This window comes from Thrips palmi, unplaced genomic scaffold, assembly GCF_012932325.1.
Source record: "Thrips palmi isolate BJ-2018 unplaced genomic scaffold, TpBJ-2018v1 HiC_scaffold_5, whole genome shotgun sequence".
Lineage (NCBI taxonomy): Eukaryota > Metazoa > Arthropoda > Insecta > Thysanoptera > Thripidae > Thrips > Thrips palmi.
The window spans coordinates 8,859,168-8,883,904 of NW_023144632.1; the positions used below are offsets into that span (position 1 = coordinate 8,859,168).

Sequence of the window (24,737 nt, forward strand, 5' to 3'; positions counted from 1 at the left end):
AGGACTCGAACCGAACGTGTGACCCCACCAATGGATTCGTCGTCCGGAGAGCAATCCATTAGTGGGGTCACACGTTCGGTTCGAGTTCCACTTAGCGACTCTGGAGCTCAAAACGCGTCTAGGATTGCGACCGCCTCCACTGGTCTGTGGGCCGGCTCGGGGACTTGGGAGTTTCCTCTTGGCCGATGCCGTGCAAGGGCTTCGCCACTCTGTCTCTCTCGCACGAGGGGGACTAGGGCATCGGGGCGTGAGTCCACGTGGGCCGGACATGCAGTGTCCTTGCCGCGCACCACGTGCCTCCCTCGAGCCTCGAGCCCTGCCGAGGGCTGCCGAGGGCTGTCCAGGGCTGTCCAGGGCCCCACTCGGCCCGACCACACCTTCCAACTTCCTCTTTGAGGCCCTACGCCGCCGACGCCGCCGCGGAGGAGGAGAGGTGGGGCTGCTTTGGCATGCATGTGCAGTCCCAAACCGCGGACCGCGAAGGACACTTTTGTGACGAACTCGGCGCCCTGGTTGCTTGTTGTCCGCGCGACTGGCCTTCCCCCTCCACTCGAGGCCTTTTGTCCCCCAAGAAAGGCAAACTTTACGCTAATGCTGCTAATCACGGCCATGTTTACTTTCGGCCGCGACTTGCTTCGGCGGGCACTGCCAGGGGAGAGAGAGAGAGAAAGAGAGAGAGAGAGAGAGAGAGAGAGAGAGAGAGAGAGAGAGAGAGAGAGAGAGAGAGAGGAGGGGAAGAATGAAACAAATTTTGAAAATTTAATGGGGAACCAATTGTTGAAGAATTAATACCTGCCTTCTTCAGGGCGTTCCCTATACTCACTCTATTTTGCTTGGGTGTTCTGCAGGTTTAGTGCGAGTTTTACGAGAGCCTCCGGAAATTGCCAACTTATTTCTAACCGCGGTACGGGTCCGCGGCCTGCCTGCAACGCGCCTGCAGTGCGCGGCCGGCCAACTTGCCCAACTCCCTTCCCGGCGTCGCGGCTGGTCCCGGGCGGGTCCCGGCGCACCAGTCTGTCTCTCTCGCACTCGTGGGGCCCTCCGTGCGGGCGCGAGAGAGACAGAGCGACAAATCGATGTTCCGAATCGCTCGGCAGGCTGCGGCCTTTAAAACTCGGAATGCGCGAACGCGCGAACAAGCCTGGTGGAGTGTTGCCATGTTGGCTGGGCGAGCGTCGAGGCGGGCGTCGAGGCGCGCAGCCGCTGCAGCCAATCCGACGAGGCGGACGGAGTGTGGTCGTCTCCCTCGCACTCGCGGGCCGTCGCCGTGGTGCGACGCTGTGCGACGCAGACGGAGCGATGACAGCGCGGCGGTTCGGCGGCATGCCGAGAGCGCTGTGCCGGAAATAATATCGGGGAGACGAGATTCACGGCGAGGGCGACGTAATTCAGTTGGCGGCGGTATTGGCGTCTCCTTGGTCATCCTTTGTTGTTGTTTTTATTCGGGGGCTTTTGCCTGCTTTTGCCGCCCGGAATGGCCGTGGACCGCCTGGGTGAGCACACCGCTTTTGCCGTTGTTGTTGTTGCTTTTGCTCCGCCGCTTTCTCCGCCTCTCTGGCGGCCCCAAACACGGTTAATGGAGAGGCGCGCGACGTGGCCGTGTGTTTACCGTGTCCGTCGTCGACGTCGTCCGTCGCGCCCAACTTGGCGGCGCGGCAGCCATCCAGCCAGATTGCTGTTCACCGCCTGCGCGTTTTATGCAACTTTGTTCCGCTATCAAAGTTGGGTCCAGGTGTCGAGGCGGCGGGCAGGGCGCCCTGGCCGTCGCCTCCTGGCCGAGGACGGAGCCCAGCGGAGCCAGAGAGACGTTCTGAGCCTGAGGGAGGGGCGCGGACGGCGCGGAAGCACATTTTGCCTACCTTCCCACAGTGGGCCAAGACCGATGGAGGCGGTGAAAAATGCCGGACGCGTTTTGAGCTCCAGTGTCGCTAAATGGGACTCGAACAGAACGTGTGACCCCACCAATGGATTGCTCTTCGAACGAGGAATCCATTGGTGGGGTCACACCCTCGGTTTGAGTCCCACACCCAGGGAAGTGAGATCTTGAATCAAGAGTAGAACAATACTTAGATTGTTGTGAAGTTGAATCAAGAACCAAATGTTCTTGATCTAAGTTCAAATGAACCAAGTAGAAGTGCATCATCAGCGACGTTCACCTGAACAATACGTTCGGGTAAAATTGGACCCTCCGAATGGGAGTTGAACCCGGGAACATACATTCCAAATGCATCAGCGCGTCCCACTGCGCCACCGTCTTAGCTGCAGGAGAGAGGTCCACCGGGGTGTTTTGCTAGGCGCAAGGCGCGGGTCGGTTCGAACTTTTCCGCACAGTCCCTAAGCACCTCTGCTAACGACGAGCTCCTACCGCGCCTTCGCAGTGTAGCGGTTAGAGGGCTCCATATACAAGTTAGAACTTCGGGTTCGAATACCAATCATCAATTCATTTTTTGCTGCATGTTGCGGCTCCAGCTTTTTTTGGGGAGGAGGGGGGCAGGAGGACCTTGTGTGCCTGCGTCACTACTCCAAACTCCTCTTTCCGGCATAAAAATGTGACAGCTTGACCGGGGATCGAACATCCGCCAAACTGCGGGATTCCGGAAAACCGTGTCAGGTACCCGACTGTAAGGCTCATGCCGCGGGTTCAATTCCCGGCGGATTTGCTTCTTTTTACAGTCTGAAACTTTCTATTCATATCCCATCGCAAAGTGGTCAAAAATTTTTAAGTGCCAAAAATAGATTGTTCCAAAAGATGTCACCGCTCGGATCCCTTTCCCACCAGTATTTGATACCGGCGGTCCATTCCCTCAGTTCCAATAGAACCAACCAAGAGAAAACTGGTTACGCTTTGACGGGAATCGAACCCCCGACAAACCCGGCTTACTATCCAGCCTCCAGGCACGGATCCACTGAGCTACCGTGACAACTGTTGAGAACTGAGCTGAAACAGGCTGTGTCTGCACACCAGATGACGTCATAATCATGTTGTCAGAACGCTGTCGGAATCAAGTGGTTTCGACTCGAATCAAGGACAATTTTATACTTGACTGTACCAAGAATTTTCTTCTCGAACGTCAGTGGCCGTATAAATTTCTCATATCCCAGACAAGTACAGCAAATGCTTGATTTTAAGCATAAATATTCATTGGTGCAAGATAATTTATCTTAAAGCAAGTACAAAATCACCTTGTTCCGATAAAATTTGATCTTGACTTATCGTGTCACACGACCAAGTAAAAAGTGTACTTGGATTGAGAAGATTATCCACTTGGCACAAACAAGTGCAAATTATTCTTGGACCAAGTAGATTTTACTTAAATCAAGAAATCGTTTCCCTGGGTGCATTTAACGATTGGACCTCAACGCGTCTCGAATTTTTGCCGCCTCCACTGGTCTTCTGGTGTGTTGCCTGGAGTGTTGCCTTTCGCCCACGTTTTAGGCGCTTGGCCAGAGACCCGTTGCCTCCCCTTTAAATCCGGCCTTGCGCGTGGCCGCGTGGCCGAGCGGGGCGCACAGCGTGCGCAGCGTGCGTCCCCATGACCCTCACTCCCCGACCGGGCAGCCCGGGCCGGCCGCCGAGGCGAGGGCCGCCTGGCCCAGCCAGCCGGGCCCAGCCTGGCCGCCACCCCTCGACGGAATCTCAAGGCCCGGCGCGCTGCAGACTGATTCCGCGAGAGTGGTTTTCGCCGCTCTGTCTCCCTCGCACCCACACGGGACGCCCCATGAGGACGAGAGAGACAGGGCGACGCAAAACGAATCTCGGAAGCGGTCTGCTGCGAGGCGATGCGAGGCGATGCGAGGCGCCGCGCTGCGGCCGGTGTACACACGAGGGGTGGACCCGGGGGCGTCTCTCTCGCACCAAGACGGACCTTCTCTCGAGTGCGAGAGAGACCGCCTTCCCTCGGCGCCAGGCTGAAGGGGTTATGCATGGCGGGCCCGGTCCGATTTACGGTGTGCGAGGCGATGATGAACACCTTGGCGACGCGCTCTTTGCCGGGGGGAGGGAGGGGGCCTTACACTGAATGGCTCGGAACAGCAAGCGGCCCGAGGGACGCTTCGGGTTGTGTTTCCATCTTCAACTCAAAAGCACTCCAATCCAGCAAGTGGCGGCACAAATGGATTGCTGTTGGAACGGCGAGTCCTTACACTGGTGAAATTGAAACGTACTTTTATACTTCTTTCCTGAAGCGTACAGGTTGTCACGCTTGGCCTCAAGCGTATCTGCGTTTCCATCCAGTTCCCCTGCCGCCAATCTAACACGGCTAAATCATAGTCTAGGACTGCACTGATGTCACACCATAGTTGAAACCTAGTTTGCGGACTTTGCAGTCTCTGCACGTTGAAGTGTGGAGTTCTGCACATTTGGTTGGACAGTGCAGCGCTGGTACCCTCATGTGTTTGATTCGAGTCCTGCTTTGGGGATCGGAACGCGTCAATTTGTCGAGTTTCTTCCTTCCGCCGACCCTCTTCCCCCCTTGGGTGGTTTGGGAGGGGGGAGGGGGGAATACTCCGCCTCTCGGTGACCTCGGTCTCGAGGGAGGCGACTGTGCGACAGACAACGAGCGGGGCCACTGGACGAGAGACCCCGACGGAGACAGACCCCCCCACACACACACCCTGGTTTCAAACCACGCCAACCGCAGCCCATCCTCATCGAGTTCCGGGCCGTGTGCACATTCGCCGCAACCGGAGCGAACTGGGGCAGCCCGATGGCACGCCAATACCTTCAAACGGCGACCAATTGGCCGCCTGATGGCCTCACGGTCTGACACGAGGGGTCACCTATTCCGGGAATCGTGGACGTACAGCGACTCAGTCGCATTGCTTAATGTTTATCAAAATTATTGTTGTGACGACGGAAAGTCATCGCAATCACGTCATAGTGACAAACAGGTGTTTTCAGAAAATTAGGCAAAAAGTAGGTCAAATACGCGGGTGTGCGGCATGTTGGATACCTCATCCTGGTGTTTATCAGCTGGGTACTTTTGCAACGCACTTTTATGGCAACAATGGCGAAAAATACACCCAGAAAGCTTCCGAAACCCTCACTTTTCTCATGGGACGGGATTGGTGGGAATCCGGAATCGTCAGGGTAAAAACGGAACCTGGTTTTCCCAGGAGGCCTATAGTAGAGACCTGGGCGATTTCTAGGGAGTTCGTGGGAAAACAAGGTTCCGTTTTTACCGTGGTGTGTCCGGAATAACGAGGGGGCAACCCGTTGCTTTGACGGCCTGACGGTGTGACAGGGTGACAGTGTGACAGTGTGACGGTCTCGATGGCAGAGTCGACCGCAGGGTTGGCGGGAATGCACCGGGGGCCTCGCTGCGCTCGCTGCAGCCCCGGGTGACCGTCGTCCCAATGCGCCCGCCGCGTATCCGTGCCAAGCCCGCCCTGTTTGTGCCTCCACCACCTCCACCGCCTCCGCCACCGCCTCCGCCTCCGCCGCCACCACCTCCGCCACCACCACCGCCGCCTCCAAGAGCCACCATGCACCCCGCGCCAGGACGCTACCGGGCGCAGCGCGTCCAAATGATGAACACCTCGCTCGCCATGGAGCTCGTCAACATGATGGACCTGCTGATTCGCGTGGTACAGGAGGCCTTTCTCTCTTTCCAGGACAGTTAGTGTAAAGTGAGAGTGCACTGTCAGCCGATTCCAACCGCGCTGTTCACACGGGCCGTCCAAAGACGCCGAGGGGCGTGATGGTGTCAGAGTGTGCCTCAAGCACTGTGCTGGCAGAATGTTATTTTTGCATTTTCGTTGTTTTTACTTTTGTCAGTGTGTGCGTGACATTGTGACGGGAACAGATAAGACGAATCATGACCCCAAAAAAGTAAAAAAAAACTTCATCAACTAAAACAAAAATCACAAAAAAACATGCCTAAATGAGCTTATGCGTCTCACCAACGGGTTAGGGCATCACTCTTTTTCGGTCAGACCGCTGAGTTTCACCTTCACCGTTCGTCGGCCACGCACATTGTTTCTGTCTCACCCATTTTCGAATGTTTCGGCTTAACTGGGCCACGCAGCGTCCCGCCCTTTGATTTCCTGTGGTCTTTTCTTCTCCCTCAACTCCCCAACCCCACTGCCCCTCCTCTCCCCCTCCTCTCTTTTGGTCCCACCTCGCCGGGAGCTGACCCTCTCAGAAGCTGCCACTTGTGTCGTGATAGCTGATCGCACCTCAATTTGGTGCCGCCCCCCCCTCTGGGCCACGGTCCACACAGTCGTTTGATCTGCCCCGTCCCCGTTGCCTCTCTCTCTCTCTCTCTCTCTCTCTCTCCCCCCCCCCCCCAGCGACGCGATCAGAAAAAAAGTGTTGCGTGAAAGCCGCTGGCCTGGGCCGGTGAGCGCGGCCAGTCCTTTGTTGGAAAGAGTTTTGCACGGAAGGAGAACAAAAATTGTTGAAAAGTTTTCTGGTGATTAGCAGCGTGACAACGATGACGGCAACCGGGGCAGGGTCAAAGTTCTCACGTGTGTCGATCTTCCTGTTTGGCACACTGTTGGAACAAATGTGGCTTCAGCTCCGCTTGTGGAACCAAAATTGTGCAGGGCAGTTGGTAAGAACATGTGGGGTTTTGAAGTCACACTCCTAGTGTGCGTTTCAAGTGATTTAACGGGATTTCTTTCGGTTTGGAGGTGCTCCACCCAAATCTTCCGTTACAAACTGCTCACAAACAAACTCTTGTAGAGACGCCTGGCCAGGGCCGTGTCATTTCTGGGAATGGGTCCGTAAAATATGACTCTAAACAGATGGAGCAATTGCGTTCGGGCTGCGGGGTTCCCGGCGACGATTGATTGATTACCTCGAGAGCTGCTGGAAACTTTCCGTAGCATGGACATTCTAGTTATACCCAATTCTAAAGCTAGCCTTTTTTTCACCCTGTCAAGGCCATTAAACCGCACCGTCCTCGGGCCTGTCGATTTCGAGCCAATAAGGCGTTTAAAATGGAAGGATAACCCTTAGTTACGCTACCGCCGCGGTGGAAAAATATGATTGTGTGTTTAGTGCGCGGACAATTTTGGTGTAAAATATTACATGAAATGTACCCTAAACTGCAGTGACGGTTAGGATTACAGCTAACGGGATTTGCTGTACTTCTTATCCACGGTGGCGTTGGAGGGAAGGCAACAAGCCACACACCAGTTCCCGTGGACGGCATCCACGCCAGCGGCCCGCTCGGTTCCAACGTGCGGTCGGCCGCCCAGGTTCTCGTTCGCCACGTGGAGGAAGACACGTGCCAGCCCCAGGACGGCTCCTTCGAGTTTGCAAGTCGGCGGAGGGCCTGCCTGAGTTTGGCAGGCCCGTCGTAACTTGAACCCGGCCGTGGCTGTGTACGGTGGCACATTTCTGGGGCGCTGCCAAAGTGTGGAGCGCGCCGCACAAGGCGCCGCAGGTGCGAAGGGCGAGGCGAGCTGTCTCATTTGCATAGCGCCACAATCCGCCATCTCCGGTATTCACAAAGTGAGGCGAGTCACATTATCGTTTTAAAGTGAACCGTGACTCAAATTTGCACTCGTGTTAAGTGACTCTGGAGGTCAAAACGCGTCTGGAATTTTGGACGCCTCCACCGGCCTTCTGGTCTTCTGTGTCCTGTGGCCGGCTCTCGAGAAAATTCCAGTTCATTTTGCGCGCGAGAGTTTCAAACCCAGGAGTGCTGGGGGCTGTTAAACGATTACCGAAGTCCGCCGGGTGCAGACCGCCAGTCCGCCGTATGACCTGATTACACTCTAAATGTAGGGTGCCCAGTAACTGGGTGCCTTTGTCGCCTGCCCCACTTTTTAGGGCGCCAAATGTCGCCCAGTTTCTGGGCATCTTTGTCGCCTAGTCTTGGGTTGGACAAACCATAAGGAACCTGCCTTCACCCATGGCTCAGCAGCGACTAAGGTGCCAAAGGTGCCCAGAATCTGGGCACCTTAGTCGCCCAGGAACTAGACACCTGTCCATGCTCTGCCATGGGAGAGGGCCGGTTACTGCATGATTAGTCCACCCCGAGACTGGGCGACAAAAGTGCCCAGAAACTGGGCGACATTTGGCACCCTAAAAAGTGGGGCGGGCGACAAAGGCGCCCAGTTACTGGGCACCCTACATTTAGAGTGTAGCCAACCCCATCACAGCGATCTTTAGCGGTTCGAGTCAGCAAGGCACTCCGACCTCGCGCGTCCTCTCCGCAACCTAACAGCGCTGATGATGATGATGATCACAGCGATCTCCAGGTATCGGCGAAGAGAACGTGATTTTCCGCTGTTCTGTTATAATGAGCACTCTGAAAACCTTAGAAACTATTTTAGGTCTTACAAAGAAAAGTAGCTTACTATAACATAGTAGTATTTTGAGCAAGCTTACAAAGAAAATACTTCGTATTATACAAACTATTTCTTCGCATAACAAACTGTTAGGTTAGGTTACGTTAGGTTAGGTTAGGTTTTTGGTGCTTCCTTGCTCTGTGCTTCTAGCGTTTCTCGTACCAAAGCACGGAATTTTTTCACAGTGTTTGTGGACAGTGTGGCAGGTCAGGAACTCAGCATCTCACCCCATTTTTTTCTCCTTGCAGTTGTACGACCGCATCTCGTCGCAGCCACTGTCGCCCTCCAAGCCGCCGCCCAGCGATGCGGTGCAGCGCGCCAGGGACGTGGTGGACGCCCTGCTGGCCGTCGACGCCGAGGCCGACCACCATCACCATCACCACCACCATCACCACCACCACCAGCGGGCGCGCATGGAGAGGGACGAGCTTCGGGACCTGCTCAGCCGGCCGCACTTCAGGGTGAGTGAGTCAACCGTGTTGACCTCGCGGCGACACTGCGCGCGTCGGGGCGCCGGGACACAGTGGGGCAGAAGACCGGTGGAGGCGGTCAAAATACCGGACGCGTTTTGAGCTCTAGAGTCGGGGGGGCGAGCCAAACGTGTGACCACGCCAATGGATTGCTCTCCGAACGAGGAATCCATTGGTAGGGTCACACGTTTGGTTCAAGTCCTACTTAGCGACTGTGGAGCCCAAAACGCGTCTGGAGGTTTGGCCGCCTCCGCCGGTCTTCTGGCACACTGTGCGGGGGTCGTCCGTCCGCCACTGGGCTTCGACGCCATCCCCAGAAGCAAACGTAACGACAGCGGCTCTAGGAAGGAGCGACCGATCCGCCATCCCCTTGACCTTGACCGCCCCCCAAAACGTAATAGGCGAGATATTTGTTGTTCACTAGTCTGAAGCGATGTCGTGCGATTCATTCAAGCTTGTAACTACGCTTGAGTTTCACCACTGCGCTCGACAATGGAGTAAAAGTACGCTTCAGTTCCAACAGCGATCGCAGTTCAGGTGTCGTGTCCAGAGTTGGATGAGGGCGGATCTCCCGCGGCCACTGCCCCACGCGCTGGCAGCGCTACCCCACGCGGACTGCGCGCCACCCGGAGTATCGCCGCTGCGCCCTGCAGCGCGGGGTAGCGCCACGAAGTAGCGCCACGGGGTAGTACCAGCCTAGGGGGTGGCGGCGCCGCGCGCCCAGAACGCCAACCACGCCCTGCTGGAGCCTGGGCCAGCCTGGACCAGCCTGGGCCGGCCTGGGCTAGCCTGCGCCCCGGGGGGCGCTGAGCAGCTCAAGGACCCTCCCAGGGCGGCGAGAGGGGGTGGGGGGGGCCTTGTTAGGGGGTGGCGCGGGGCGGGGCGGCAGGGCGTACTTATCAGAAAACATCCAAAGGCTGTCGCCGCGCCGCGCCGCGCCGCGTGGTTCCCCCCGCCCCCACGCCGCAGGAATTAAATGCCCCGTGTCAGGCCGAAGGCGCCGAAGGGGCAAAGGGGGCGGTGGGGCCGGGCGGCGCCCTGTAGGGGGGACGCTGGCACCCGTCATGTTCAGCGAGGGGGGATTACGGACGGACTGGCGCGAGGCGGCAGCGGGCGGCAGTTCGTGGTGTTGACTGATGATGCTGCAGGAGAGGTTAAGGACTGGCGGGGGAGGGCGCGGGGCGCAGGGCGGCGCCCGAAGACCTTCGTCACGGCCCCGTCGAGCTTGCGGAGCTTGCGGCCGCGGACTAGGCCATTCCGGGCGCGTCCGGCCCGCCCGCCGCCCCTCGATCCCTCTTCTTCTCGCCGGAATGGATTGGCAGCGCGTCGCCGGAGGTCGCCGTCGTGCCTCCCGGGCGGCATGAACTTCAACACATCGGCTCCCAGCCGAGTGATTCCGCACGCCGCCGCTCCGTCGTCGCTCCGTCTCTCTTGCACGCGTGGCTGCCCCGCGGCGGAGAGAGAGAGAGAGAGAGAGGGAAGGAGGGGGGCGGGAATTCAGCATGCCTTCACCTGCACCGCGGCGTCGCCGAGGCGTCGCGTCGCCGCGCGGGCTGTTTGCCCTGAGCCAAACTGCGCTGATTGTGTGTGTGGAGCGTGCATGCCTCGCGCGCGGTGGCTCCGCTCCGCGTTGGGAATGGCATCTCGTCAGCACGGAGGCAGACGGGCTATGCAAGTCTCATTTCGGGGCGCTGCTTCCGTCGCTCCGTCTCTCTCGCCCTCGTGTGCGCCGTGGGGGAGCGAGAGAGACAGAGCATTGTCGGGAATCAGTCTGCCGGATCAGGGTGGCCAGACGTCTCGTTCCGAGGCGGCATCGCGGGATTGCACACGGGCCGTGCCGTGTCCGAGTCCTGCCGTGCAGAGCCGTGCCAGGCCACGCCGTGCCGTGCCGTGGCGCTTCGAACCAGCATCCGGAACGCGTGCTTCCCGACTCCCGTGTCTGAGTTCACTGGCGGAATGCCAGCGTTCCTTGTGTGTATGTGCGAGAGAGAGAGAGAGAGAGAGAGAGAGAGAGAGAGAGAGAGAGAGAGAGAGAGAGAGAGAGAGAGAAGAGAGAGGAGAACGTACCACGCAGGTTAGCGTCCACCAGTTCTCTGCAAAATCCATCGCTGAATTCCCTGCATTCCGTTTCGAACGCCAAAATGTGTCACTCCACTCCGTGGCCGTGGGCGCGAGACTTGGACATTTTTCGACGAGGTGATCTGGGTCCAGAATGTCAGACATAGAGGATAGAGGAGCAGTGTTCTTCGCTGGGGGCGGACACTAACACGCTGGAGACGATGAAAAATTCCAACGATATGAAAACCTCCTCGGTCTCGGCGAGAGCGTTGCTTATATTATTGGCACACGTTTCCACGTCCGATTCGAGGAGGAGAATCCGACCGCGTCGCTCTCGCTGTTCCCGCGGTTGGACCGCGATGTGCTCCCCTCGCTTCCAAAGCCTCGCGCTCCGTTGCCTCATTTCATTTTAATATCACGGGCAGTGACCGACTTGCCGGGGAATCCGTGTGGCCGTCCAAAATACCGATGGCCTTTGCAGGCAGAGTCGCCGCGGTCTGATTTGCCAACGCGTCGTTGTGGACATTCTTAACGTCATTATTGGCGTCTCTCGGCAGGACACTGCCCACCCCTCCACTCGAAGGCCGCGGGACAAGGGGGAGGGGCCGTGGCCTTCTTGTTAGCATTTCAAAGCAGCAAAAATTAATATCCTCTGCTCTCTGACTCGGCGATCGTGGCGCCGCCCCTCCCCCTCCACCACGGCACGCCCCACGGCACGCCCCACCCCACCCAGCTCGCCGACGCAGTCGCGAGGCGCGACTCGGCCGGACCCTTGCCTTCGACACCGTCACCCTGACTCGATTTCTCGTCAAAATTAGAGCCACGCTCGCTCGCCCCTTTTGCGACCTGCTTGACTTCCCCCCTCCCCTCTCGCCACCCCTCTCCCGAGCCCCCTCTTCGCTCCCACTGCGAGCGATGTTTGCAAACGTCGTTCGCTTTACGTGTCATGTACTACGGAGCAGCTTCCCGGGGGAAGCCATCCAGGGGCTCGTCTTTGTGTGTGTGTGTGTGTGTGTGTGTGTGTGTGTGTGTGTGTGTGCGTGTGTGCCGCGCGTGCGAGATGCTGGTGGGGGGCGTCAAGTGTCTCTGTCAGCTTGAAGGCACGAAACGCTGCCGGGCTCTGAAGCGGCGTGTGTGCCTCACTGCCTCGCGCTCGGATGCAAGGGCGAGGCAGGTGTGCCGAGTGTGTGTTTCCCGTGTGTGGGTTTCCAGTGGCTAGGCTGTCTGTCGGTCCCTGTACGTTCTTCCTTTCGTCTGCAGGCTACTTTCCCGAGAAAGAAAGAAGTGCGTCCCACTAACTTTGTTGGATAACTTTGTTTGGAATATCTGTCGATTGGCTATCAATTAGTTTACCTAGCGAACTTCCGCGGTAAAAGTTTGGCGCTTCAAACGCTATGACGATGGCTCAATCGGTGCGATGGGTTTGGCCCCTTTTTCATCGATTGATCATGAAGGGGTGCCACGACGGGAACCACGCCGTGTTAAGTGCGCCCCTAGTGCGTGGGCAATGAAATGAGGCATATACGCACCTTGTGTTTTTCGTTGCCTTAGGCTTGCAGAATTTGCAGCAACGTTACTCTGCATCCTACACTCTCGAAATCTTACAAAGTATTTTAAACCTCACAAAGAAAAGTAGCTTGCTAATCATGACAAAGGATGCTGAGCATGCATATGCTTGCTGAAAAACTAATACTTCGCATTAAAAAGTATGGCTTGTAGCTTACACGGAAGCTCAAAATATACTACTTCGTGAGATTTTAAGTGCGTGGCTGCCTCGACCGACGAGTTGCCTTTGGACGGCCTCAGTCGCACAAAGAAAATATTTTTAGTCGTCGCCGGATCGACAACAGAGAGGCCCCGGCAGGCGTCCCCTCCCCCTGTCGCCGCCGTGCTCTTTTTCCCGCGATGCAACTTTGAGGAGCGACGCTCGGCGTGAGACTCAGACCGGAATGCTCCTCTTACTGGCGCAGGCTGGGCCGGTCCGTCGGCCCGGGCCCCGGGGGCGACGCCACCAAACTTCCATCATTGTGGGTCGACGCAACGACCTAGACGCAGCGACAAACTACTACGGCCGTGCCGACGTCGTGCGCGACGTTGCCTAACGAGCGGTGTCGTTCCGAACAGTCGCTCCGTCTCTCTCGCACCTGCACGGAACGCACCGCCAGTGCGAGAGAGACGGAGCGACAGCGTTCGGAATCAGCCTGGTGCACCTCGCCTGAGGCGCCGAGACGAGGATTTTGAGTCAGGCTTCGTTTCGGACGCTTTCAAGGGGGCTGATGGCACGAAGACGTCATTGCTTGGTCAACGAATGTGACGTCATATGCCGTAGAATGAGAATAGTTTCTCGATCGTTTAAAAGTTACGTCTCATTTGTCTGGAGGTGACACGTCTGTACGTGGATCAACATTCAAAATGAATTTGACAGCTTTTTCCAACAGACGTGAACTTAATGCGTGGGAGAATCTCTCCTCTGTGTTTGACTTGAAGCGTGCAGTCTTCTAGAGTAGCAGCTGATTACTTGAACACGGTAAATCCGTCTCTTGGGATGCCCAGGTCTATTCGCAGGAATATTTTTCAATGTCCAGGAGGTGGTTTTATCGTGAAGAAAGCGTGCAACTCCACTTTAGTTTCACCAGTGTTCCCATTCCCAATCTATTGGTTCTATGGCGTGCCTGCCACTAGACTGTCCCTCTCCTCTCCGCCCCTGGGGAAGCTGTGTGAGAGCACTGAAAGACTCTGTCGGACCGACCGGCCGCAGAGGGGACGAATCTTTCATTAAGAGCGCACGGACAATGGGGGCATTGTATGAGGCTTATTACATGTCGCCTCCCCGCTCGTCTGGGCTTCGACGGGCCTGGCTGGGCCTGGCGCGGCCACACTGCGCTCACTCTGTGAAACCAAGGGCCGGGAATTCTTCTCTTGAAATGCGGAGGTGTGGAATTCGCTGTGGAAGTCTCTGCACGCTGAAAAACCTACTAAACTATTTCAGCCTTGCAAAGTAAAGTAGCTGCATACAATGAAGTACTTTGAGCATACGCAAGCTTAGAATGAAAATATTTTGTACTTTAAAAACTATTTCTTCGTATAACAAAAAAAAGTTTGTTCTATGTATGCTCAAATGTGTGTGCTCTTAGAAGTGCCAAGTTTGCTGTCTCCACGCTTCAAGTGTGGAGTTTGAGTTCTCCACGTTTGCGCCATGCCAAGGGATCTCTGCGAGCTACTCCACACTTCAAATCTTACGGATGGTGAAAGACCAGAAGTCTGAACTTTGAGCGACGTCAAGAAAAATTAAACAGATCACGACAGTCCGTCTTGGGTACACGTCTGATGGATCTCTTGGCGTCTGGCAGTGTCCATTTGGCGGGCCTGGCCGGCGCGCGTGCTTCTGTGCAGATTTCGTCCCGGGGACGACGATGCCGTTGTATAAAGGCATGAAAAGAAAGCAATATTGAGGCCGAAGGCGACCGGCACGGCCGCGCCACGCGCAGCCTCGGCGCAGCCTGCCTCGCGTTGCATTCACTCCATTACTTTATTTCACCGAGCCGCTGCCGCGCTGCCAACTCGCTCTCCGGTTTCCTCCGGTTTCTTCCGTCTTCCCTTTTCACCCGTTCTCGCTTCCGCCCGGCCGTTATCGCTCCCGCCTCCTCGCTGCCAGCCCGAGCAGGCAGGCCGAGCAGGAAGCGAGCGCGGCTTGTGGTCGGTACAATGCGTTTAGCTTTTACACCATACCTATAGGCGGCACACCACGTGTTGCAAAGCCGCAAAAGTCTGTTCTGCCTTCCCATTGGCGGTAAAATCTGGAGCCCGCCATTTGGGCACTCTACAAACCGTGGAAAAAGGAGGTAGCGAAATATGCCCGCAGCAAGTAACGTTTCCCCTGTGTGGCGCGAAAGGCGGTGGAAACAGTTCTGCGCGGGGGCTCATATTTCTGTGCTGACCTTCCATTGACGGTAAAACGTGGACACCGCTAAGGCAAAATTACCGCCTGTGTGGGGTGGGGATAATTCCGCCTTTCGTCCCCGCCTCTCAGCCCGCGGCCCGCCGCATAGGCAGCACGCTGCACGGCCGAGCGTGGCGGGCTAGCATCACGGACCTTGCAGGCGGCTTACCGCCAGACCTCCATCCGGCAGTGGGCCAGAAGACCGGTGGTGGTGGCCGAAATTCGAGACGCATTTTGAGCTCTAGAAACGCTAAACAGGACTCGAGCCGAACGTGTGGTGACCCCATCGATGGGTTCCTCGTTCGGAGAGCAATCCGTTGGCGGGTTCACACTTTCGCTCCCATCCACCCATCCACTCTCCCGGCCGAATTTCATTCATGGAATTTATCTGTCTGGTGGAGGATTTTGGACTGAGGCAGTTTGCCGGTCTCGCATAGCCGTCTCGTTTGCTTTGCCCGTCTTTGCCCGGCTTGGCCCGGCACAATGTAATAAACACTCCAACCGTCTGCGCCGTGCCGCGCGGTGACTCAAAGCGCGGCAACCTTTTGCAGATGCTGCCACATGAGAAGGGTATTCTTATCGCGGCGAGCTGTCTGCCTGCCTGCCTTTCTGGCTGGCTGATGGCTGGCCGCACCACGCGCAGCACATGCTATCAGTTTTACCCCCGAGTCTTGCCGTTCCAAACCTCCTCCCTCATTTTGCTCCCCTCCCTCTCGCTCCTTTCCCCTCTCTTCTCCCTCTCTCTCCCTCTCCCAGCCCGTCCCTCTCCCTCCCCTCCTCCCTCCTCTCTGCAGACGAGACGCGACGTATATTCTTCTTGCCTTGAATGAGCCTCATTAGAGTCGTCTCGCCCATTTGCCTGTCGGCGACGTGCTCGCGCTGTTCGCTGGCCGGGCCGCTTTGACGTACCGTTCTGCGCGCCCACTCCGAAATGCAGCATGGTCGCCACGTCTCTCTCACTCCCACGAGCCGTGCCCTGCGAGTGCGAGAGGGACGGGGCGATCTCTCCCGGCATCACTCGCCTGGCCGGCCAGCCCCACTCCGAGGCTGCGGTCTGAATCAGGGACCCTCAGCCGCCGTCACGACCCTCAGCATCCCTTTGGGCTAGTTTCCGGCTCACTGCCGCCGTAGCGCACACAGTGCGGGGCGCGCACACACACACACACACACACACACACACACACACACGCACGCAGCACGCGCGCACACACACACACACACACACACACACACACACACACACAGAGGGCTTCCCGCTCCACCTCCTGAACCCTGCCGACGGAGTAGTTCACTTTTAGTCGGGGTCTGATTCCAGCACCCTACCGAGCCGCCGCCTCGCGTTACGCCTGCTGGTTTCAGGCCTTAGTTTCCTTCAGGCACACCGCGTTGCGAGCTCTCCCCAACGTGAAGGGGGAGGTGGAGCCACACGAGCTGACCATACTACAAAATCCGCCGTGTATTTAGTGCACGTAAACATCTATGGGGGTGTACTTGGCCGAACACTTGGACAAGCGAACTCCGATGATCCAGTTGGTGAGTTGGGAGATCTTTGTTAAAGATAGTTTAGCCAAGGAAATCAATACTTCTGGGTGTTTATCTAGTTCTGTATTTCTTAACCTGCAAACAGCGTTGGGCTTACGAAGAAAACGTGAATTTACTGCTGCCTGTGTTACTTATTCAGGTGGTACACCGCCATTTCTAAGGCAAACGCTACCGTCGCCATGAATAGTCCTATCGAAAGGATTGGCCGGATGGCCCACTAGGGCACGGGCTATAAGTGGTCTGTGTTGAAAGCCAAAGTGCTGGGTGCACTACTTGACGGTGGGGGATGCCATTCACTGCCTTGTGACGTGGGGCAGACACGCGACCAAGGTAAGGCGGAGGGGGTGAACGAATGCCCAGCCATCACGACAGAGGAGGGTTGACCCAGATCCCGGGAAGGTCTTTATGGGCGGCTGCGCCCGACGGATTCCTTCCAAGGAGGCCCTTCTGCTGGCCAGCCCTCTTCTTGGAGCCAGGAGTGGCGTGGCTGCAGCGGCCGGCTCGACCCTGAATTATCATGTCCGTATATTTCAAGGGGCGTGCGCATGTGTTGGTGCAGCCAAACTCTCCTGTTCTATTGACAGCGAGGAAAACGGGGCGTACATCGCACATCTTGCAGGTTGCTGCATATTTATTCCCCTTTCTGAGTTCCAACCTGGTGTTCGGAAGCCTGCATTTTCGGTCGGTGGGCAGTTTGGAAAGCGTGGCGTTAATACTGAAGTAAAGTCATGCTTCATTCCAGCATGAAACTGCGCGCTCAAGGGCTGCTCTCTTCAAGTCAGACTAACATCAGCCTTATACTCATTTGGGAGCTTGTGAGGAGTTGTTGTGATCTCATGTTTTAAGGGGACTCAACTTCGGACGAACGGGTTCGGATACTGTTATTCGGCCTGCCGTCGGGGATGCCTCCTGCATGCCTTTGGTGCCGAGGTAGCTGCCTTCCATCCAGGCCACGCCACACCCGCCCACATCTTTGCTGGAAGTTAAAACGGTCAGGAAACTTTTATGTGTGGGGCGGGGACAGGCGTCCCTTTATATCGTCCTCCCTCTGTGCCTTGAAACCCACGGACGAGTTCCAAGCAGCAGGTCGGCCTGTGAGCTTTCTGTTAAAAAGAAACAACAACATTGTGTTGTGTCTTGGTTTTTGTTTGCACGATCTTCCTCTGAGCACCTTTCCTAGATCACCTGAGCCGTAACGACGCTCCTTAATGAATCGGCCCTCGCTCAAAGGTGCTCAAAGTGCCAGCAGCGGCTCGGTTCAGTTCCCCACGGCTCGGCGGCGTGACCGGGATCAGCTTTTGCTCTGCACGGCACTGCCGTACACCTGAAAAAGTCATTTCTTGAACCACGAAATTTTACTAACCATCAGTGAATTTCTTGGATGTGTCACGTAAATTCAATTTTTGCAAGTCTATTCTCTTGGTTCAGGAAACGGCATTTGTGGAGTGTATTTATGCCGAAAGCCTATGGTTGATCGAACCGCAGAGCCAGAGTGAATCGACGGGACGCAATGGCATAAGCGAACGGGCCTGGCACGAAGTGCATCAAGGAAGCCAGCACCGCGGCGGACCGCGGGCAGCATGGCCTTGACAGTTCGGTTGTGCAGCATCCCTCGTGGCCCTCACCACACGGTGCAGTGAACAGTGCAGTGAACAGCGGGAAGGGCATCGTGTATTGTGTTGCCACGCATCGACTGTGGTACTGGATACCGCGCTCGCCTCGCGCTGTGGGGTGCCTCTGGGGGCCGGGCCGGGCCTCTGCAGCCTGTGGGTTTGCTGTATGCCCCGCACCTCTCCCCCTTCCCTCCCCCTCCCTTTCCGTTGGCTCCAAGTCATTTCCGCGAGCCTCTCCTTTCCTCCCCAGGATGTTCACTCTGCCTGCGATCGCCTTCGCCTCTTTTTATCGCGGCACTCCGTAAAAAAATATGGACGGCACAGCAGTGCATCAGGATCCCTCGCCGAGGGTCAGACCTCCCGAAGTGGGGAAAAGGGGTTGGCGGGGAGGGGCCCTTCTTGCTAATCCCAGTCGATGGACCTGCTTCATGATGGGCTCACACCAAAGTACCAGCGGATGCTGTATTTGCACGTTACGGACAGTCTTGTGTAGCCATTTGTGCAGTTTCTAATGCAGATGATTTAGTCCTGGTTATAATTTGTAGCAGATGCCTTTACACATTTAATGCATTCAATTTATCATTTGACAGTGCAGAATAATACTAGAATCTGTAAGGTGTCAGGTAGCTTTTTGTGCACGCATAACCTAGATGACTACTTTACGAAACTAAAACCTATAAACTAAACTAAAAACAGGGAAACCCCTGTTTTACTCACTTAATTCTCTCAGTGATATGGCTGCGAAAAACTGTTCTTAGAACACAAACACCTCATAGACCTTTCTGCGCGCCACCTTTTCACGGTAATGACAAATCGATGGCCCCTATTCAAAAGATCTTATCTGGGCGCTCCTATTCAAAAAATCTTATCTGCAACGCACGCGAATTTCACTAAGTTTGACCTTTGGGTACGGAGAAGAGGGTAAGCGGAACATATTTCTACACGCACTATCAATTTCTTCGATCTTTCATCTTCAAGTTTGTGTAACTACAATCCCAAATTATTTTGATTTGTAGCTGCCTCAAATGATCAAACTTCACACTAAATTACTATGTAGGTTTTTCTGAGCGCTAATGCACGAAATTGTACATGCACTTCGTAACGCACGAATTTGTGCGCGATAATGCACGATTTCGTGCGCAAGTATGCAGGAAATCGTGCATTGTCGCGCACAAATTCGTGCGTTAGGAAGTGCATGTACAATTTCGTGCATTAGCGCGCAGAAAAACCTACATAGTAATTTAGTGTGTTGGTGAAATTCACTTGCTTTGCAGATAAGATTCTTTGAATAGGAGCGCCCAGATAAGATCTTTTGAATAGGACCCCTCGAAATTTTGACAGAGATATATGCTGCCCGGTCTGGACGAGTCCACAGTCCCGAAGAACTTGAGGTTGATTCCGAGAGCCATTCTTGTCACTGTCTCTCCCGCACCTATACGGGCCCCATGATTGCAAGAGGTACAACGTAACGAAACGGACTTTCGAAATCAGTCTGCTGCGCACGGCACGTGACTCGGCAAGGCGCGGCCGGGACGCCGCTGGCTTCTGCCTCGATTTGATTCCGGCTCTGCGAGCGGCACAGCGCCGGCTATTATTTTTCCACGGTCCAAATAGAGAAAAATAATAAAGCGGCGGGAGAAAAAAAGAGAAAAGGTAGAAAGTCATATTGCGCGTCGCGGTGTGCCGGCAGTGGAGGCAGCAGCAGCGCGGCCCGAGACGTCCCGTTTCTGTGGCGAGAAACGGGAGAATATGGACCTGAAGGGGGTGGGAATCGAGCCGTGCCGACCATCAGAGAGCGCTTCAAGTTAGCTGGATCGGACGCACGGGGAAAAGTGCCGCCTTGACATGTAAAGGGGATCCTTTGGCTCAGTCGGGCGTTGCGGTGCTGCACTCAAGAAACAATGACTTCTCGCATCAAGAAAAATTACACTTTTTCTTGGGGACTCTGCAGCAGACATACTTTACAACCCACATAACTTGAATCAGTCATAAACTGCATCAGAAATAGTCATTTGTTTTATTATTATATTTCCTTCAAATTTATACGAAAGTAAATTAATTTCGCAACACGCATTCTATTTTTCTCAAATTTTTCTTCTACATAAAAAAAATTCCTTGACAATTTTTTTTAAATAAGAAAAATGTTTTCGTGTTGATAGTTTTTTCTTGAAAAAAAAAAAAAGAAAATAAAAATTCCAGAAACCACTTTTTTGGGTGTGGCACCTCGCTGATAGGTGGCAAAACTTAAAGCAAACCCGCGCTTCAAAGCTATCGGCATGCACCAAACAGTCTCTCAGCCCCATCCCGACTCGCATTTTTTTTTGTTTTCCCCCCACGTGCGCAATAACTTTCAGCTGTGGAACAATTCACAGGGCGGACATTCGTTCTGCCGGCTTCGTTTTCTATTTTCTTCCCACCGCTGCTTTTGTGTTTTGTTTACAAAGAGTAGAGATGGAATCCCCGGGTGTTGTGTGCAGCCACGTGTGGCGTTGCCGCGCGCTGCCGCGCGTTGCGGTGTAGGGCCGTGCGGCCTGCAGACAACACCTGCTGCACCGGACCGGACATTCCGGGCCCGTCCGCCAGCCCGTCTAATTTACGAGCCGTTTTTAGGCCCCCGTCACTGTAAAAGTTTGCTGTTACTTCGCAAACAAGTAAATGGCATTAACATCTCTTGCAAATTATGATAATGATAATCTCATTAAGAATTGATGACTTTTTCCGTAATCGATCCTACATACTTCTTGATGCCATTTTTTTAAAACCAAAAATTAGCTTTGGAATTATCCCTGCATTTCTGCATTAGACCACTATTAGTTGAAATTTTGATCGTCCTTTACTGAAAATGCCTTCTTTGGACGTCAATGTTACTACCTTGGTTCACTTATCACCTCAATACTGGGCCTTCCAGCCTTCCCAGAAGCTGCCTGCTTTCCTGATTGTTCTATAAGAGGAAGTCTGCCGGCATTATATACGGCCTGTTCTTGAGTAGTTTAACGCCGGTTGGTTCCTGGAGCGGACTCCGTCAAAGCGTCAGCGGCCAACAGGAAATGTGGCGGTAGGCGTCCCAGCGAAGCTCGGCTGCGCATGAAAAGAGCTGAGTGCCCCCACTGACATGAGTGCTTAGTGATAACGATGTCTGTTTCAGCGCATGGAAGGTCGGTCGTTTATTTTGCGTACCCTAGTTTGTGTACTTTTTCCGCATGCTGTAGAACAATTTCCTGGGACTGACACCTGCCTGGGTTCCCGGGAGATGGTTTCACTGTGTAACAAAAAACGGACCCGCGATGTGTCAAAAATTAGAAAAGTGGACAAAATCACTCAACCCTACAAGGGGCGATCTGAGTAACGTTTTCAAAAGTGGCTGATTGGGCTCAGTGGTGTGATGTGATCGGACTGCAGCAGGTGGTGGCGTCGCTCGAGGGGGAGAGAGGAGGGGGAGCGAGCGGGAGGGAAAAGGGAGGGGGGCTGACTGTGGAGAACCGGCGAGGCTGGCCGGCTGCGCGGGCCGCACGTGCTGTGGGGGACTGGGCGGGACTGGGGCACTGAGCTAGTCAAACAGAAGTGAGCCAACTCGGCCTGCTTGTCTTTGGGAGCCTGATAAGTCCACGCCCCCTTCACTTCACCCCTCTCTCAACGATTACCCCCCTCCCCCTTTCCCCGTCACTCCCATCCACGTGCAGCACGGCGACCTTGAGCTCCTCGCGTATTTAACTCCCACTCGGCTTCATCCGGGCTGCGAGGCAGGCGCTCGGTGGGTTGAATTTTCATTTCGGCGTGGCATGAATGGAACCGGGAGGGGGAGAGGAGGCAGCGCGCAGACTTTCGTTTTTTTCCTTCTTTTTCGCGGCCAAATTAGTACCGCCCGCGGCCGTTTTCATTCCCCTGCAGACTGATTCCGAGATTCGTTCTCGCTGCCCTGTCTCTCTCGCACCTACGCGGAGCGGCGCACCAGTGCGAGAGAGGCAGGGTGACGAAAACGACTCTCGGAATCAGACTGCAGAGCGCTGCCTGACGTGCGGCAAGCGCGTCCAACCGCCGGCCCGTCCCCCCTGGCTGCGGCTGCTGCTGTGGCCCCGGAGCAATCTTCTGTTGTTCATGTGCACACCACGGGAAGCTGTAAACCGCCAGCCGACACTGGGGATCCAGACGGGGACACGCTGTGTGTGCGCATGCATGCCGTCTCAATGTGTTGCCGTCACTATCCGTCTGTGTGTGTGTGTGTGTGTGTGTGTGTGTGTGTGTGTGTATGTGTGTGTGAGAGACAGACTAACTCGATTCGGTCTGTGGTGAAACCCTGTTACCACGTATTTCGCCCTGATGTTTGTTCCCGCACCCGCACTTCCCGCTGCACATACGTTAGGCCCCTCCGCCGTTATAATGGTCCGGGAAATGCCCCTTTCCCCCTCCCCCCGACCTTCCCTCTTGGCTGCGGTGGCCACCCCAGCCGTCCGGTCTGCCCCACCCCCTCTCTTGAGCCAGACGATTCGACGCCAGTCAAGCCCTGCTCCTCGCTCAAGGGGATCCTCGAATAACAAGGGAAGCAGGCCGGCAACTTTGGCCCGTCTCATGCATTTTTTGTCTCTTCCAAATCCAGTTTCTTCGCCAGGTTGAACAGATTTCTGTTTCATTATCCCGATTCCAAAAAAGCCTCATGGCTCTGTACCCCGGAATCCTACTCCAGGCTATCCTCAAGAGCGCGGTGGACTTCAGCGGGTCACAGGTTCGGTATGTTGTAGTCGCCTCTTTTGCAACTCTGGAGCTTAGGACGTGTCTGGATTTTTTGCCGCCTCCACTGGTCGCCTCCACTGTGGGGCACAGGGGAGGTTGCGGAAGACCAGGCAGCACGAAGTGGCGAAGTGGGATGAGGGAATGGTCGCTTCTCTGGAGGGATCTCGGTACAGCCTTCTTAACGACAGCTCGCGCTGAAAGTCGACTTTTCTGCCTTCGCGCATTCCTCCGCAACACTTCCGATTCACAGCAGGTTCCCAGTGGGGCAGAAGACCAGCGCAGGTGGCTAAAACTCTGAAAGTCATGAGAACGCCATCCTCTTTTACTGTCGAAAACAAATTTTTACAGTGGATGGACCTTTCAGACATGTCCTGTTGTCTTTTCTGTATACTTTTCTGTACCTTGACGCTGTCGCATTGCCGCGATCGAATCTGAAGCAAGTCTATTATTTCCGCGGTGGCCTTTGAGTCCGGCCGATGCCGCACTGGTGAGGCCGCGGGGTATGGGCACCACTGCACAGCGCGGCACAGCGTGCACTCAGGAGCCAATCAGGGCGGACCTGGGAGGAGTGGCGAGGCGAGCTTCAAACTATCTGAAAGGGGTGTAATTAGCGGGATGCTGCGCGGAGAGAAGAGGAGGAAGGGGGGAGGGGACGAATAACGGAAAAAGGGTCGCAGGCCATCCAAGTCAACTTATGACCCGCTTGCTTTTATCCTGCTGATCCCATCTTCTTCTTCTCAGCGCCCCCTCCTCCCCTCCCCTCTTCTCTCTGCAGCCTCCCTTTCCACCCAGCTCCGCCTCCTGCATCCACCGCCGCCGCTGCCACCCAACCCCCCTCCGGGCAAGCTCTGCAGTGCATTTTCAATTTGGGTTGGCGCTCACGCTCAGTAAGTGGTTGGCGAACTTACCGGCCCTGCCGAGGCCCTGCCGAGGCCGTGGCCCTATATCCCTTTGTCCGTGCCGCTGCGGCCCTAGCCTCGCCCCGGGCCGCGGCCTCGGCCTCCACCCTGGCCAAGGCCCTGGCCGCCCTTGCGACACAGTTTGCCGTAGTTCCGGGTCGAGCTGCGCCGGGTGGTGCGGACCGATGCGGGCAGCAAGGTGGGTCGGCCTTTGGGCCTGCTTGTTTCTTTCTCATATGCAAATGGCATTGGGTTCGAACGTCCCCACTGCCGCGCTGCTGCGAGCTGGAGGATTGTATTGGCGACGGTAGAGGTCCATCCAATTTCCTCTCTGAAAGGCGCGGTTAACCAACGTGGACAAAGTGAAAAAATAAGACTGTGTTACGTTTTTTTTTAGCATGCAAATCAATCTCGCGGTGCATAATTCGTAATGCTACGTAGATGAAAAAAGTCGATTGTGTTGATGTTTTTTCCGCCCTGTGCCAAAGGGGTGGTTGGGTTCTCAACGACTGTTGTCGCTTCCACGCCTCGTTCCACGCCCTTTTCTCTTTTCACACTGTTTCTTGTGAGGCGGTAGTTACCATTCGCCGAAATGTTGGACATTTTCCGTTTAAGAACTATACGTGTTTTCTTTGTGTTTTGTCAAGCGATTTTCGCCTTCATCGTCATGTCATCGTCATGTCATCGTCATCGTCTCGCATCAACCTAACATCACCATCATCTTCATCAACTTGCCCATAACGATGAATATCGATTAAAACGCTTTCCAATTCGCTCTGCGCAGAGCATGGACGCAGCGGCCCCTTGTTCGCCAAGTTGGATGCCAATTTCCCTTTCTAATTGTTGTTCTCCGATGGAGTATCAGGGTCAGTGTGGATGGGCCAGGCCGCGGGGCCGAGGCGGGGCTTGGCAGGCTGCCGACGGAGACTCCCCGAATGTCAGACCGGAGCCGCCCGCCTCGCCCCTCTCGTGTTCCCTGTCCCTGCGGCTCGACAAGGTGCGGCCCGGTGCTGATGGGCACTCACGCTTGAAACCTGGTGAATTATTTTGAGCATATGTTACGTACAGACTACATTTGGTTGAACGAAGAAAAAGTTCGTAAATAACGATTTTTTTTTTGCAAAGCTTACATCTGCTTTATATGCTTTGAAGTCGTTTGCCTTGTTTCTTTGTAAGGGCTAAGGTT

At 55.4% G+C, this 24,737-nt stretch overlaps 1 protein-coding gene across 12 annotated transcripts in view; it reads left to right on the forward strand.

The window, feature by feature from the left end:
- The window catches only part of LOC117650957 (peripheral plasma membrane protein CASK), a 254,602-nt gene that overhangs the window by 65,432 nt on the left and 164,433 nt on the right, over nucleotides 1-24,737 (forward strand). For all 12 annotated transcript variants that reach the window (XM_034394621.1, XM_034394622.1, XM_034394627.1 and 9 more), the window contains one exon: nucleotides 8,550-8,762. In XM_034394621.1, the coding sequence (XP_034250512.1) occupies nucleotides 8,550-8,762 (213 nt within the window). The remainder of the gene's footprint in view (nucleotides 1-8,549; nucleotides 8,763-24,737) is intronic.